The sequence below is a fragment of the Oncorhynchus gorbuscha genome, linkage group LG12 (genome assembly GCF_021184085.1).
Source record: "Oncorhynchus gorbuscha isolate QuinsamMale2020 ecotype Even-year linkage group LG12, OgorEven_v1.0, whole genome shotgun sequence".
Lineage (NCBI taxonomy): Eukaryota > Metazoa > Chordata > Actinopteri > Salmoniformes > Salmonidae > Oncorhynchus > Oncorhynchus gorbuscha.
In genome coordinates, this window is record NC_060184.1 from 9,895,665 (window position 1) to 9,913,370 (window position 17,706).

Sequence of the window (17,706 nt, forward strand, 5' to 3'; positions counted from 1 at the left end):
TCCCTAATGTTCTAGATTCTCTGAGTCAAGACAACAGCTAACATAGCAGACATCTCTTGGACCTATTTCTGAGAAAAAAACAAAATAAGCTGAAATCGAACACTGAAAACTTGGCACTACCTAGACTAGGCTTGGGGACAACGAATGGAAGGAAAGGTGTGATTTTTGTTCTCTTAACAGTTTTCCGAGTAAAGATACTCCGAAGTGTCAAACAGCAACCGAGATAGCGAGACAGCTCACCTACGGCTAAAGGGAAAAAGGAAGCTACACTCAAATGTTTAACTACTTATTAAAGGTTGGGGTCGTGCATCAGCTGGCCATCCTGTCGCTAAACTTACTGGATCCTTCATCTGTCACCATCCCCAGACCTTCCGCTTTATTCTGTCTCTCAAAGGCATTCAAGTCCAGGACACTGTGGAGGGTACGGAGATAAGGTACATTGTCAAAGAGAAACACATCAGAACAGGGATCATTAATAAGATTGACATAAACAGTGGTGACTATGAAGGTTTATCGTCATTGGGTATAACCAACATGCTTATCAATAAATGACGATACATTGATTTATCAGAAGTTGATCAGAAGGCTATCCTCATTCCCAGGCAGTTCTGAGACGAGGTCTGTACTCTGGGTTATTTTGGGTGGCGTAGTCACGGTTACCTGCAGGACTGCATGAGGCCTGACAAACTCTTGAAAAAGCCTGCGTCTCTTTTCTCTTTCAGGTAATCCAGCATTTTCTGCCAAAAACAATGGAATGTAAAACGCACGTTTTCATGCACAGAAAGTCTTGGCAAGACGTGATGACGGGAATACATCCGTGGTAATGATGTGTCAAACATACACAGTAATACACTTGTAATAATGTGACGTAGACTAACCTGCTGGACCAGCACATTGCCTCCGTTGAGGATGGAGATGCCCAGTTTGAGGGTACAGGTCACCATAGGACCTAGTCGACCTGGGGACAAAGAGCAGAACAGAATGGTTCATTTGAAGGTCATTTGGCTTCATCTATACTGCAGCTAAAAGACGACGATCTACACCTTTACTGGCGCTGATCATCTGTAGCACCATCTCAGCAGCCCCGCGGGCGTGTAGTCTGGCCTGCTGGTACAAGATCTTCTGCTTCTCCATTTCCTTTTCCTGTGGGACCAAACACACACACATTGATTAAAAAACGTCTAAACTTTCTTAAATCGATCTATCATCCTGAGGGGAGAAATACATAATCTGCAAAGGAGATGCCTGTGTGATGTGAAACACTTTACATCGTAAAAAAAACTAAAACAATAAATGTTTTGAGGATTTTTATGCTGTGAGGATTGTTTTATTTTATTTTTTTATAGATTTTTTATTGAATATCCAAAACATACATTATAGTTGCAGTGAAGCTGCTCAACAACTACACCACACCAGTCATCCAGCAGACTCCCATTCAGAGCGACACACAGAAGCATCCAGGGTCAATGCCCTGCTCAAAGGCAAGTCGACAGATCTCCCACAAGGCCAAAAATGGGGACCCGAACCCTCCAAAATCCCCCCACAGTTCCTCAAGAGCTGTCCCTCAACCATCCGAGACCCCTCCCTCAACCATCCGAGACCCCTCCCTCAACCATCCGAGACCCCTCCCTCAACCATCCGAGACCCCTCCCTCAACCATCCGAGACCCCTCCCACAACCATCCGAGACCCCTCCCACAACCATCCGAAACCCCTCCAACAACCAACCGAGACCCCTCCCTCAACCAGCCAGGACCCCTCCCACAACCATCTGAGACCCCTCCCACAGCCCCCCACCACCCGCACAAGAAAAAAATATATAAATTGAAATAATTCCATTCCTCACCCCCAAGAACCCCCCCAATGCGCCAACCAACCAAGAAAATTAACAAAAGAGAAGGAAGAAAAACAACAATGCAAAAAACAAAGGACATCAAGGACAAATAAAATCATAGCAGCCCAATTTTATATGTTTGAGTGCATGTCTGACATTTACATGTGTGTGTGTCCATCTATGTGTGCATTTGAATGAGAGTGTGTGTATATGAATATGTACAAACACCTGCACGGCATCAGCCTCAGGCAAACCGCCATTAGCTGTAAAAACACTGCCCCTCAGTGTCATTCAAATGTACTTTTTATTATGTTTTATTTTGACTTCATGTTTTTATACGTTTATCTTTGACCATCATTCTATCCCCCGCCCAGCAACTCCACTCCCACTTGTCTCCAATTCCACTACCCTCAGCCCATCCCATCTATCTCTGCTGGTCACCCTCAGCCCATCCCATCTATCTCTGTTGGTCACCCTCAGCCCATCCCATCTATCTCTGCTGGTCACCCTCAGCCCATCCCATCTATCTCTGCTGGTCACCCTCAGCCCATCCCATCTATCTCTGCTGGTCACCCTCAGCCCATCCCATCTATCTCTGCTGGTCACCCTCAGCCCATCCCATCTATCTCTGCTGGTCACCCTCAGCCCATCCCATCTATCTCTGCTGGTCACCCTCAGCCCATCCCATCTATCTCTGCCGGTCACCCTCAGCCCATCCCATCTATCTCTGCCGGTCACCCTCAGCCCATCCCATCTATCTCTGCCGGTCACCCTCAGCCCATCCCATCTATCTCTGCTGGTCACCCTCAGCCCATCCCATCTATCTCTGCTGGTCACCCTCAGCCCATCCCATCTATCTCTGCTGGTCACCCTCAGCCCATCCCATCTATCTCTGCTGGTCACCCTCAGCCCATCCCATCTATCTCTGCTGGTCACCCTCAGCCCATCCCATCTATCTCTGCTGGTCACCCTCAGCCCATCCCATCTATCTCTGCTGGTCACCCTCAGCCCATCCCATCTATCTCTGCTGGTCACCCTCAGCCCATCCCATCTATCTCTGCTGGTCACCCTCAGCCCATCCCATCTATCTCTGCTGATCACCCTCAGCCCATCCCATCTATCTCTGTTGGTCACCCTCAGCCCATCCCATCTATCTCTGTTGGTCACCCTCAGCCCATCCCATCTATCTCTGTTGGTCACCCTCAGCCCATCCCATCTATCTCTGCTGGTCACCCTCAGCCCATCCCATCTATCTCTGCTGGTCACCCTCAGCCCATCCCATCTATCTCTGCTGGCCACCCTCTTCGGATTTCTACGCAACATATATCTTTCAACTATGCTGTGATGTTTAATGTACAATTTCAGTCTATCTTATGAAAGAGACCTTGCATTACTGTAGAGACGGCTTCACTACAGTACAAATGTATCCCGTGCAATATGTTATTATTCCCCAATGTCCCTATTCTGATATCTTCCCCTTGGTTGTTGTAAACATATATAAACATGTAGACAAAGACATAGAATAGATAGACAAATATCCACTTCATAGTGTTCAGATATTTTTTACAGTTCCCATAATTTCTTTTTTCCGTAACCTGAAGTCCCTGTATAATTTAGTACAGCCATGGTGTTATGGAGCGGTTTCAGAATAGCTGTCCATCTATAAAGAGTTTACCCACAATGAGAACGGCACGCTTACCATTCTCCCTTTGTTGTCTTTGTACCGGATACAGTCTCTTGCGACGTTCGTTTATCTCCCGTGGAAATGAGTCCCTTTAACCTCCCTTCCCCTGCTTCTGATCAGCTCCTGTTATTGGTAGTGTTCAAATTTTGATTGGTCGGGGACCCTTGGTTTTGTCGCTCCGAGCTCCAAGTCTGTACCCTATGGAAAGCTACTTTGTTTACAGTCCAGAGGAAGTTTCAAGGCGGATTGCATGACTTCTCTGATCGCGCTCTCTGGACTATTGGATAATAATAATAATAATATATGCCATTTAGCAGACGCTTTTATCCAAAGCGACTTACAGTCATGTGTGCATACATTCTACGTATGGGTGGTCCCGGGGATCGAACCCACTACCCTGGATGCGTCCTCAGGAATCCCAGAAAATATGAGATTTTCACGCATGCTATGACTTTGTATGTCTAGTAGCGACTTCTTCATCACCCTGTTTTCCCTGAGTACACAATCCATGTTGCAATCGTGGATTTTTCCCTTGGCTCTTAGTGCCTTGTTTTCTCCTTGGAGCGTGAGAATGTCACTCTGGCTAAACTCCCAACGCCCCCAGTCTGCATGGATTCCAGCCACTAGCCTCTACTTCAACGGTAAGTAAATCGTCTGTGTCTGTAGATTAATCTAGTCTTTCTTTTTTTTGTCGGGTTAGAGTTATTTTTTGAGGTAGCTGAATCTTTCCATGACGGAGTATGTTGTTCCTCCATAGCGTAAAGCTGTTGGTACTCGTCGATTTCCCTCAGGATCTCCTTAGTATCCAGGTTGTCTCTTTACTGCTAGTTGTTTACAAAGATGTACTGTTATGGAGTGTAGGCGAGCCTTTCGTGTGAGGATTTGTGTTTACATGGCTGAAGTTTCGGTGAGCATGTCTACAGTGACGATGCTTGTCTTTGTTAGGCGACACAGTAAAGTTGTATTGAGGAGTCAGATATCTATCCAGCCTATAGCCAGGTGACCAAATACTTATTTTCCACCATAATTTGCAAATAAATTCATTAAAAATCCTACAATGTGATTTTCTGGATTTTTTTCCTCATTTTGTCTGTCATAGTTGAAGTGTAACTATGATGAAAATTACAGGCCTCTCTCATCTTTTTAAGTGGGAGAACTTGCACAATTGGTGGCTGACTAAATACTTTTTTGCCCCACTGTATCTATCCAGCCTATAGCCACAGGCTATTAAAGGTATCTAAGGCTTTAAGCCTGGTGGTCAGTGAAGCGGAATAAAGGCAGACAGATTCAAACCTCAAATGTCTTCTCTTTCCCCTCTTCCTCCTCTTCCTCCTCTTCATCCTCTGCACAACTCTGAGGAGATAAAGGAGGACATGTTAAGAGTTATGACAATGATCTATTAATTAACTGTATATAAACCCAGTCAGGTTATGAAACCATTTGTTTACATAGGCAACCCAAAGATGATATTTTGCCACTGATTTGCCTTTTGACCAATCAGATTAGATCTTTTGCCAATAATTGGGCAAAAGATCAGAATTGGGCTGCCAATGTAAACGCAGCCAAAGTGTGCTCAAATTCTCAGTTGCGTACAGTACCTTTGCCATCATGTCTGCATATGCAATATACAGCGGATCTTCTTCCAGGAAACTGGAGAGAATAACACATTATCCAATCATTATCATGTCTTGTATCAGGTCAGTAGAGATAAATAATACAAATAAGTTAAGATCACACAATTATTATCTATTTAAGTTAGATCGGTCGGATAAAACACTTGTTCACTAGGTTGATTAATTGATCTCTCCTACCTTCTCTCTGTCAGGGCGTTGTGGCTGAAGTGAAGGATAAGCTGATGAAGAGGGTCTGGTTTAATCTCAACCTCCTCCTCTTCCTCCTCCTCCACAATCTTCATCGGGGTTTTCTACACAGACGACCCACAAGAGACAGAGGTTATCTCTGTTCTTAACCTGGCCTTTCCACTAGAGACTACACCCTGCTGGCTAAAGACAGGGGTTATCTCTGTTCTTAACCTGGCCTTTCCACTAGAGACTGCACCCTGCTGGCTAAAGACAGGGGTTATCTCTGTTCTTAACCTGGCCTTTCCACTAGAGACTACACCCTGCTGACTAAAGACAGGGGTTATCTCTGTTCTTAACCTGGCCTTTCCACTAGAGACTACACCCTGCTGGCTAAAGACAGGAGGTTATCTCTGTTCTTAACCTGGCCTTTCCACTAGAGACTACACCCTGCTGGCTAAAGACAGGGGTTATCTCTGTTCTTCACCTGGCCTTTCCACTAGAGACTACACCCTGCTGGCTAAAGACAGGGGTTATCTCTGTTCTTAACCTGGCCTTTCCACTAGAGACTACACCCTGCTGGCTAAAGACAGGAGGTTATCTCTGTTCTTAACCTGGCCTTTCCACTAGAGACTACACCCTGCTGGCTAAAGACAGGGGTTATCTCTGTTCTTAACCTGGCCTTTCCACTAGAGACTACACCCTGCTGGCTAATCTTGTCCACCAGCCGGCTCTCTGTGAGTCGAACCTTCTGGATTAACAGCACCTCAGAACGGGACTTGACTGGAAGTCTATGGCAGGAGAGGATGAAATAACCGCTGGTTTTAATTGGCTGATCTCTCAGTCCGCCCCCTCGCCTCTACATTGTCGACTTCAAAACGTGAGCAGCACAAGGGATTTAAACAAGCAAGTGAGTTCGTAAAATCTGAAAGTACGCACCTTAGAAATAGTTTTCAACATATAAACATTATAAGCCCAAACTCCGAATCAATTGTGCTGCCCGATGTGATAGAAGATTCATTTCAATTGGGGATTTATTATAATGGAGCTGTAGCAGGCTTGCTCCCTCTCCTGCCTCCATTTTAACCACACCCCTTTCAAGTCCCACTTTGCTGCACAGTGTTACCAGGGAGTGTGGGGGGGGGGTGCATTGTCAGGGGAATTGACCAGGGTATTGTTTAGTAGGGGCACACCGTAGCAAAACATTTACGACAGAAAAAACAAAAAAAGCTGCGTTATTATTGGTTTAAGGAGTTGCTCACTGTTTCACTCTGTTTCAAGACGTTGTTTCCCTACTGAACAGGACCCAGCAGTGAAAACGCATGCAGACAACTATGGTCCAACAGATGCAGCACTAATAAATACAGTGTGTGGACGATGACGATGACGATGATGATGAATGTGTTACGTCGTCGTCTAACTCTTGTACATCCTTCCTCTGACATGTTTTATGACATGTTGCAGTACTGTGTAAAAACATGTTTACTTCCTTGGAAATGAATTTCAACACCCGTCACCATACTGTATGAATCCAGACGGAGATGTGCGCGGAGCATGCCACCGAAGACGTCACTTCACACGCCACTTGACCACTTCACTACAGACTTACAGTTAAAGTAGAGACCGGACTGTACAACATCTAGCTGGTTCAACGTCGGACATCAAACAACTAACACCTATTGAGGGCTGTAGCCGCCCCTCTTACCACAGCAGTAGTAGTGGTGACATAGCCCATGCCGTAGCCTGTTTTTCTAGCCACGTGCTTTGCTGCGGAGACGGAGACATTGCTGCCACTGAGTCTCCTGAGGTTGAGCCTGTCATGTCTGTCAAGGCTCTGCCGGTAGCGAGCCACAAAGCTAGAGAGAGCGCGGGGCCCTCGGGAACGTCTGGGGGCCCAAGGCGAGGTCCCCAGACCCAGGCGGACCGGGAAGCGATCCCGATCCCGAAGTTCGACGGCGGGCATCGTGCTCAAGAGGCAGTCGGCGGAGAGGGCTGGTAGGGGTGCGGTGCCAACACAGGGCACAGGGGGCAAGGCTGAGGCTAGGGCTGAGGTGGTGGTAGACACCACCGCAACATGCCCAGTACTTACTGCCAGGTCCTGCACTAGCTTCTCCTCAAAGGAGTACTCCTCTGTCTCTATCCATAGTCTCACATAGCCCAACACGAAGAGGTTAATAGAACGATGCCTGGGGAAGGAGGGATGAGAGGAGAAGGAGAGGAGAATGAGGTTAAGGTGTGTCCAAGTAAGTTTAGGAAAGGGGGAGGCGGAAGGAGGGAGAGATGTGAGGGTGAAACAGGGAGGAAGAGCATTCCAGGGTGGTGATTGGTCGATGTGGTAGCCACTGGCCCTTCTGACTGGTCAACATTGATGGCTTGATTAGCATACAGAAACTGTCCGAGGATGTGGTTAAAATTAAATCTAAAAACACTGAACACTGTATTCAAATATTATGTCAGTTAATAAATGATACCTAAAGCTCAAAAATACAGTCATTATGTTACTTAAATCACATGAGAAAAAAACATTCCATGGTTCTAAGACAAAATGAGAATGATGATCTTAATGTAAACAAGCGAAATGCTTCCTGGATTGCTCATTGATTGACCACTGATTGGCTGTAAGTTGAGGCTGACCAATCAGAATCAACAGTGCAGTAAACTGGAGGTAGGTTGTGGTAGGTGCAGTAGGTAGGTGGTGTTGACTGTTGGCTCAGTCCATAGCCTGGAGAATAAGATGGAGGAGGGGAGAGAGGTGAAGCATTCGACCTAGCCTGGGTGCCAGTCTGTTTGGCATGACAATTCCATGAGGAGTTGTCAAGAGAGCAGAAACAGACTGACACTCCGGCTAGCATTAAGCCAGGAGTCTCACATTACCGTTAGCATGGAGAACAGGTGGTCAAAATTAGAGTCAGCAAACGCCTTTTCCAGCCAAACGTACCGATAGCCATTCAGGAAGTAATTGTTATTTTTGTATCTGAGGGAAAGGTATTGTAGGTGGTATAACAGAGAGAAATAACAGAAAGAAAGAACAAGGTTAGGGAGGTAGAGATAGAGAGCGAGTGAGAGAGCGGAAGCGAGAGAGAGAGCGGAAGCAAGAGAGAAAGAAAGAAAGAGAGAGACAGAGAGAGAGAAAGAGAGAGAAAGACAGAGAGAGAGAGAGAGAGACAGAGAGAGAGAGAGAGACAGAGAGAGAGAGAAAGAAGAGAGAGAGAGAGAGAGAGAGAGAGAGACAGAGAGAGAGAGAGAGACAGAGAGAGAGACAGAGAGAGACAGAGAGAGAGAGAGAAAGACAGAGAGAGAGAGAGACAGAGAAAGACAGAGAGAGAGAGAGAGAGACAGACAGAGAGAGAGACAGAGAGAGAGAGAGAGAGACAGACAGACAGACAGACAGACAGACAGACAGACAGACAGACAGACAGACAGACAGACAGACAGACAGACAGACAGACAGAGAGACAGACAGACAGACAGACAGAGAGAGAGAGACAGAGAGAGACAGAGAGAGAGAGAGAGAGAGAGAGAGAGAGAGAGAGAGAGAGAGAGAGAGAGAGAGAGAGAGAGAGAGAGAGAGAGAGAGAGAGAGAGAGACAGAGGGAGAGAGACAGAGAGAGAGAGAGAGAGAGAGAGAGAGAGAGAGAGAGACAGGGAGAGAGAGTGTGGATACACTAGTAATAGCATGTCACCAACTTCACTGAGAGATAACAAGAGATACAGGACCCGAACATCACATTTGATTTGATGGAGACAATAGCACCATGAAGAACGACTGAGGACTTTTTTTCTGGGTTAGTTGTTGACACGGTTGTACAGTTGGCTAAAGACAAACTCACATTAATCTACGTATCTTCAAATCAAATTGGATTGGTCACATACACATATTATTGAGGGTCTAGCAGAATGCCTGTGTTCCTAGCTCCAACAGTGCAGTAGTATCTAACAATTCACAACAATACACAGAAATTTCAAAGTAAAAGAATGGAATAAAAAAATATATAAATATTAGATTGAGCAATGTCGGAGTGACATTGACTAAAATACAGGAGAATAGAATACAGTATATACATATGAGATGAGTAAAGCAGTATGTAAACATTATGAAAGTGACTAGTGTTCCATTAATTAAAGTGACCAGTGATTCCATGTCTATGTATATAGGGCAGCAGCCTCTAAGGTGCAGGGTTGGGTAACCGGGTGGTAGGCCAGTGATCTTATTTCATTGACATAGACAACACCCCACTTCATCAGTGTACCTCTAATTGTCCTGAGTAGTATGTAAGTGGGATAGAGGCCTGTCTTACCTGGGGAGGTTGTAGAGAGGAGCCATACGGAAGCAGGCCACCACGGCACGCTTACGCTGTTTGGACAGCAGCTTCTGAAACACACACTTCTTCAACCTCAGAGGCTGCTCCACCTAGTGGACAAAACATTACGTCTTATGGGAATACATCACACGTTTGCTTCTGTGGATGGATATTCCTCGTGACAAATCTTAGGTACGTTTCGGTGTCCCTCAAGGCTTACAGTAGGTCTCATTCTGTATGGTGATGTTGCTCAGAAACACAGTGTCACAGCTGTACATTTCATTGAAACACGATGAAGCTTCACAATCTGTCTGCGATGTGCACTTTGATTGTTATAATTACTAAATCATTATTATGTACTTTATGCATTTGTAAAATAGGGCCACCTTGTAAAAGAGACATTTGTCTCAATGGGACCCCGAATAAATAAAGGTTCATAAGGACTTTATGGAGTGAACACCCGTCTGTTGACTATAGTTTACCTGTCTGTTGTTTACCTGTCTGTTGACTATAGTTTACCTGTCTGTTGTTTACCTGTCTGTTGACTATAGTTTACCTGTCTGTTGACTATAGTTTACCTGTCTGTTGACTATAGTTTACCTGTCTGTTGACTATAGTTTACCTGTCTGTTGTTTACCTGTCTGTTGACTATAGTTTACCTGTCTGTTGTTTACCTGTCTGTTGACTATAGTTTACCTGTCTGTTGACTATAGTTTACCTGTCTGTAGTTTACCTGTCTGTTGACTATAGTTTACCTGTCTGTTGACTATAGTTTACCTGTCTGTTGACTATAGTTTACCTGTCTGTTGACTATAGTTTACCTGTCTGTTGACTATAGTTTACCTGTCTGTTGACTATAGTTTACCTATAGTTTACCTGTCTGTTGTTTACCTGTCTGACTATAGTTTACCTGTCTGTTGTTTACCTGTCTGTTGACTATAGTTTACCTGTCTGTTGTTTACCTGTCTGTTGACTATAGTTTACCTGTCTGTTGACTATAGTTTACCTGTCTGTTGACTATAGTTTATCTGTCTGTTGTTTACCTGTCTGTTGTTTACCTGTCTGTTGACTATAGTTTACCCGTCTGTTGACTATAGTTTACCTGTCTGTTGACTATAGTTTACCTGTCTGTTGACTATAGTTTACCTGTCTGTTGACTATAGTTTACCTGTCTGTTGACTATAGTTTACCTGTCTGTTGACTATAGTTTACCTGTCTGTTGACTATAGTTTACCTGTCTGTTGACTATAGTTTACCTGTCTGTTGACTATAGTTTACCTGTCTGTTGACTATAGTTTACCTGTCTGTGACTATGTTTACTACTATAGTTTACCTGTCTGTTGACTATGTTTACCTGTCTGACCTGTCTGTTGACTATAGTTTACCTGTCTGTTGACCTGTCTGTTGACTAGTTTACCTGTCTGTTGACTACTAGTTTACCTGTCTGTTGACTATAGTTTACCTGTCTGTTGACTATAGTTTATCTGTCTGTTGTTTACCTGTCTGTTGTTTACCTGTCTGTTGACTATAGTTTACCTGTCTGTTGACTATAGTTTATCTGTCTGTTGTTTACCTGTCTGTTGTTTACCTGTCTGTTGACTATAGTTTACCCGTCTGTTGACTATAGTTTACTATAGTTTACCTGTCTGTTGACTATAGTTTACCTGTCTGTTGACTATAGTTTACCTGTCTGTTGACTATAGTTTACCTGTCTGTTGACTATAGTTTACCTGTCTGTTGACTATAGTTTACCTGTCTGTTGACTATAGTTTACCTGTCTGTTGACTATAGTTTACCTGTCTGTTGACTATAGTTTACCTGTCTATAGTTGTCTGTTGACTATAGTTTACCTGTCTGTTGTTTACCTGTCTGTTGACTATAGTTTACCTGTCTGTTGACTATAGTTTACCTGTCTGTTGTTTACCTGTCTGTTGACTATAGTTTACCCATCTGTTGACTATAGTTTACCCGTCTGTTGACTATAGTTTACCTGTCTGTTGTTTACCTGTCTGTTGACTATAGTTTACCCATCTGTTGACTATAGTTTACCTGTCTGTTGTTTACCTGTCTGTTGACTATAGTTTACCTGTCTGTTGACTATAATTTACCTGTCTGTTGTTTACCTGTCTGTTGACTATAGTTTACCCATCTGTTGACTATAGTTTACCTGTCTGTTTTTTACCTGTCTGTTGACTATAGTTTACCCGTCTGTTGACTATAGTTTACCTGTCTGTTGACTATAGTTTACCTGTCTGTTGACTATAGTTTACCTGCTCCAGGTGGAAGACTGCAGCAGAGATGCTCTGTACTCTGTCCACAGTTTGTTCTGGGTCTGTACGTTCCTCACTCTCCACCACCACATCCTTATACAGGTTCATCTGCCACTGCACTGCCAGGTCATCGGACTTCAAACACAGAAACACACACACACACACACACACACACACACACACACACACACACACACACACACACACACACACACACACACACACACACACACACACACACACACACACACACACACACACACACACACACACACACACACACACACACACATACTCAGCATCTCACACACTGGCAGAATTGAAGCACCAGGTGTTCAGTCCCAGCTAAATGGACTGTTGATTGATGCCAAATAGTAAATTGTCTGACTACTCAATCACATTGAATTTACCAGCAAAACAATAATCAGCAAAAACATCAAATGTTTTTGATCAGACTAAACAACTTGTTTAACACTATAACATAATTGGTAGATCACATGTCACACAGACAAACACAGGTTTAAACATTAGACTCGTTAATAACTAAGTTAATTTATAATGTGAAACCACTTAAACATAAGAAGATCAGGTCGTGTTTGTTTTCCGCAAGGGAGGAAAGGTTGGTTTACTGTTGCTGTCATTCAAACTACAAGTGAAAAAATATTTATATTGACGTTACAAACGCTGCTCTATCTGAATGTCCTGGTCTGTTGAATACACGTGGAGGAGTAAATGCCGAGGTTATTACACACCAGACTTCACAGGGGCACAGAGTAATGACCAGTAGACTGCACAGAGTAATGACCAGGAGACTGCACAGAGTAATGACCAGTAGACTGCACAGAGTAATGACCAGGAGACTGCACAGAGTAATGACCAGTAGACTGCACAGAGTAATGACCAGGAGACTGCACAGAGTAATGACCAGTAGACTGCACAGAGATATGACCAGTAGACTGCACAGAGTAATGACCAGTAGACTGCACAGAGTAATGACCAGGAGACTGCACAGAGTAATGGCCAGGAGATACAAAGGAACACATGGATGTTCACTGTGCAGAACAACAGATCGTTCGACATCACCACCCCCCTCCCTATCCAGGATACCTTGTCCTGAAGATGAAGGTTCTCACGCAAGTGATCCTTCACCTCATCGTCGGTGTCTTTCTGTCGGAGGGAAACAGAATGGAGTGAGAAAGGACACTCACTGGCTGGGGATAAGCCTGTAGTGTGATCATACATCGATATGCTACTTCACATGATCATTGAAGACTTTAGGGATATGATAGTATCACATCTTGGCCAATGAGATGAGCTCCTGGGCTCCAGGGTTAGAGGGGTAAGGTAGTATAACTCACCAGACTGTATCTTATCTTGGCCAATGAGATGAGCTCCTGGTCTCCTGGGGTGCACATGTTGAGTCCGATGGGCAGCATCTTCTTCAGTGCGGCTACGATCAGAGAGGTCTGGACAGAGTATAACTCTCCACGCCGCTTCTTGTGCTTCCTATCCTGGTCACCACCTGACTGTGGAGAGACAGACAGGAAGAGAGAGAGAGACAGGGAGAGAGAGAGAGGCAGGGAGAGAGAGAGACGGGGAAAGATAGAGAAAGAGAGAGAGAGACATGGTGAGAGAGAGATACAGAGAGCGAGACAGACAGACAGAGAGACAGACAGACAGGGAGAGAGAGAGAGAGAGACAGGGAGAGAGACAAGGAGAGAAAGAGACAGAGAGTGAGACAGACAGGGAGAGACAGAGAGACAGACAGACAGGGAGAGAGACAAGGAGAGAAAGAGACAGAGAGTGAGACAGACAGGGAGAGACAGCGAATTTATTTTAGAAAACTCTGGTAACATTTCCAAAATGATCAGGTTTTCCAGACTCATTGAGGCAATAAGCAGGAATATACATAATCATCCAACCAGGATATCTGGAAAACCACAGGGAGAGAGCTTCTACACAGGCCTTTCTTTACTCACTACTGGCTGAACAAACTCCTGCTCCGTCCTTACCTTGGACATCTTGGTTCTACTTTCTCCAGTCAGGAAAGACAGGTTGTTGATTTCATTCTGAACCACAAAGTTCTGCTCTTCCCTTTTGAAATTCTGTCGCCAGGTCAGATGGTAAAGAAGGAAAGAAACAAGACGATTTTTAAATCTTCAAACAGAACTTCAGAACAAAAACAAGAACAAAAATAACCGAAAATGAAATAATAACCGAAAAAGAAACATCTTTAGTATTCTAAAGTGAAAAATCTTACGTGTGATTTGCACCAGAGAATGAAGATCTCAGCCACCATGGTGAAGAGCTCGTTGGACTGAGCATCAGGCCTCTTCAACCATCTGGATCTGGTGGGAGTATGACAGACGTTTTCATGAGAAGTGATCAAATATAACCATCTGTTGTGTTATGTAGCCTAGATAACAGGATAAGCATTGGAGGAATCTGCAGGTACCAATCCCAAATAAGAAATATTTGAACCATCTAATCTCACTATGATCTCCTGAAGTAAATCATCCCATAAATGTATATGGTACTATCCTAAATCAAAATCAAATCAAATGTATTTGTCACATACACATGGTTAGCAGATGTTAATGAGAGTGTAGCGAAATGCCTGTGCTTCAGTCAACATTTAGACAAGGCCTGCAGATTTCCTAGAACCTAAACAACAGACGTGTGTGTTGGAAAGGCTGGCTGGGTTATACTTCCTGTTGTTGTTTACGTAGCGGATGAGCATGAAACAGAAAAGGCTGGCTGGTTTATATTACCTGTTGTTGTCCACATAGCGGATGAGCATTGGGTAGAAGGCGTACAGGTCTCTACAGAGGACAGCAAACTCATCCAGGACGAGAAGCTCAGCTTCCTGAGTGTCTCCTTTAATGTCAGCCTTCAGCAGTTCCTCCTCTGCCACCACCTGGGGTTAGAACATAGTAATAACACCTTTATAACATATTAATAACAGTTATAACACCTTTAACATATTAATAACAGTTATAACACCTTTATAACATATTAATAACAGTTATAACACCTTTAACATATTAATAACAGTTATAACACCTTTAACATATTAATAACAGTTATAACACCTTTATAACATATTAATAACAGTTATAACACCTTTATAACATATTAATAACAGTTATAACACCTTTATAACATATTAATAACAGTTATAACACCTTTATAACATATTAATAACAGTTATAACACCTTTATAACATATTAATAACAGTTATAACACCATTATAACATATTAATAATAGTTATTACACCTTTATAACATATTAATAACAGTTATAACACCATTATAACATATTAATAATAGTTATTACACCTTTATAACATATTAATAACAGTTATAACACCATTATAACATATTAATAATAGTTATTACACCTTTATAACATATTAATAACAGTTATAACACCATTATAACATATTAATAATAGTTATAACACCTTTATAACATATTAGTAACAGTTATAACACCTTTAACATATTAATAACAGTTATAACACCTTTATAACATATTAATAACAGTTATGACACCTTTATAACATAGTAATAACATAAGCTCAGCTTCCTGAGTGTCTCCTTTAATGCCAGCCTTCAGCAGCTCCTCTATCACCACTTGGTGTCAGGAATTATGAAATGACTAAAAAAGGGTTTCACTTTAAAGGCACTCGCCCTGCTGCACTGTCAAGTCTTACGGCATTGTCACGCCAAACAATGACATAGGAGTCAGGAAATCAGCGCAAACAGATCTGGGATTCAAGTCAGTTGTGTGCTTCATCCTTGTGAATGATCCATTGAAAATGTCAAATGAACAACTGGACAGCAGTTCAAAGAATATGTTTAAATTCCTCTCATCTCACCTTCACTGTCTTCTTCCTGAGTTTCTCTAGAGTGGGCAGGAAGTGACTCCTCAGTAGGTCCGCAGCAGCCTTGCAGATGATTGGCTGAGAGTAGACTGCAACGATACAGGAGAAACCAAATCGTATTTTCGTCTCACTGAGGAGTTGTTACACTAGTGTAATTATCCGTTCATAAAATGAGTTGTGGCTGGCAATGCTACACAGCACTGAGTATTTACCACTCATCCTATTGCCCACCAAACTTGGCCAACTAGGTTCACACTCCTGCTAGGTTCAAACGTGGGTATCCTGTGTGCCATGAGACTGTATTAGCCCGCTGAGCTAAAGCCTAGAGCCTATTGACTCAGGGAGCTAACACAAGTCTTCATGTCTAAGGCAAAGTTCCTCAACACACGAGTGTGGTTTACATTTACATTACATTTAAGTCATTTAGCAGACGCTCTTATCCAGAGCGACTTACAAATTGGTGCATTCACCTTATGACATCCAGTGAAACAGTCACTTTACAATAGTGCATCTAAATCTTAAAGGGGGGGGGGGGTGAGAAGGATTACTTGTCCTATCCTAGGTATTCCTGGTTCACCAAAACCTCCTCTGTTAAAACGTCAGCCCCGAGGTAATAATAACCCAGTATCCCACCTGCGATCCTCTTCATCCAGGGAGCGTCGTCGATGCCCAGGTTGTTGTTGAGGATCTTCAGGATGTTCCCCAGGATGATGCTGAGGTGGTTGGAGCACACGGTGGTGCAGCAGGCGGTGTGTGGAGCAGAGTTCTCTGTTCCTCTCTCCCACCAGTAGGACAGGTAGTTACACAACATGGGCAGGATCACCTCAATCACCTGGAGGGAATGGGCGATGGGACGACACCATATTAAGTAATAGTCACAATATTAAGCAATATTACGATTATCAGGGTATTGAGCTATATCACCATCATTGTGATATTTAGTTATACCACGATAATCACAGTATTATAAAAATGAATGTCGTCACGCCAGAGGTTCTGTTAGTCGAGATGTTTCAGTTGATCAAGGCTCTAGCCGAGGGCTTCCCAAACATTTTCACTCAAGCCCCCCCTTCCAGCATTGGGGAACATCCTGCACCCCCCCTTCCTTCTCTCGCACAGCTAATATTTATATAGGGACAAGCAGTGTTCATGACACAAACTGACACAAACCCTCTCTTGATGGCAAAGAGAACATTTTGCAGGTTTAAAGCTTATTACCTGCAATTCTAAAAATGTTGTCATGGGGGAGAGAAAATGTTGCCGTTTTAAAGCTTCTTTTCTGGCAATTCTGTCTAATGTGTTTTCATGTGATATTTCAGTGACTTGAACATTACTACAAAATGTATGGGCTAAAAGACCCAGCTAAAAAAAACTGTTAGCTGACATGGGCTAGTTGATCTGGACATTACTGACAAATTATAAATAGCTGTCTGAGGTCTGTAATGACTGACATGACAAGACGTGATGATGAACTACCTCATTTAGAAATTGCACCTTGTACATTCCACTATTACAACTTTCAAGAGTAAGTTTAAAGCTGGACTGAGTTCCTTAAAAAAATGGGAAATGGAAAAATAATGATGTTGGGGGGGGCTCTGCCCCTTGCGATCCCTCAGTTTGGGACCACTGCTCTATCCTAATTATTTCCTCTCCTTAAAGCTGAGATCTGCATGAAACAGTACCACTGGTCACGCAGGAGGAACATCCAGCTTCATGGTAAAACATACAGCGATAACAGATAGAGAGATAACAGATATAGCGATAACAGATATAGAGATAACAGATATAGTGATAACAGATATAGAGATAACAGATATAGTGATAACAGATATAGCGATAACAGATATAGAGATAACAGATATAGAGATAACAGATATAGTGATAACAGATATAGAGATATAGTGATAACAGATATAGAGATAACAGATATAG

At 43.2% G+C, this 17,706-nt stretch overlaps 1 protein-coding gene across 1 annotated transcript in view; it reads right to left on the reverse strand.

Annotated features, from left to right (window-relative positions):
• Positions 1-17,706, reverse strand: part of ryr3 (ryanodine receptor 3) — a 248,048-nt gene that overhangs the window by 30,532 nt on the left and 199,810 nt on the right. Inside the window, 17 exon segments of the mRNA XM_046293110.1 lie at positions 339-412; positions 661-737; positions 879-958; positions 1,044-1,143; positions 4,811-4,870; positions 5,116-5,167; positions 5,329-5,441; positions 7,406-7,502; positions 9,615-9,727; positions 11,888-12,022; positions 12,995-13,054; positions 13,246-13,413; positions 13,900-13,992; positions 14,148-14,235; positions 14,659-14,804; positions 15,769-15,863; positions 16,408-16,606. Of these exon segments, the coding sequence (XP_046149066.1) occupies positions 339-412; positions 661-737; positions 879-958; positions 1,044-1,143; positions 4,811-4,870; positions 5,116-5,167; positions 5,329-5,441; positions 7,406-7,502; positions 9,615-9,727; positions 11,888-12,022; positions 12,995-13,054; positions 13,246-13,413; positions 13,900-13,992; positions 14,148-14,235; positions 14,659-14,804; positions 15,769-15,863; positions 16,408-16,606 (1,750 nt within the window).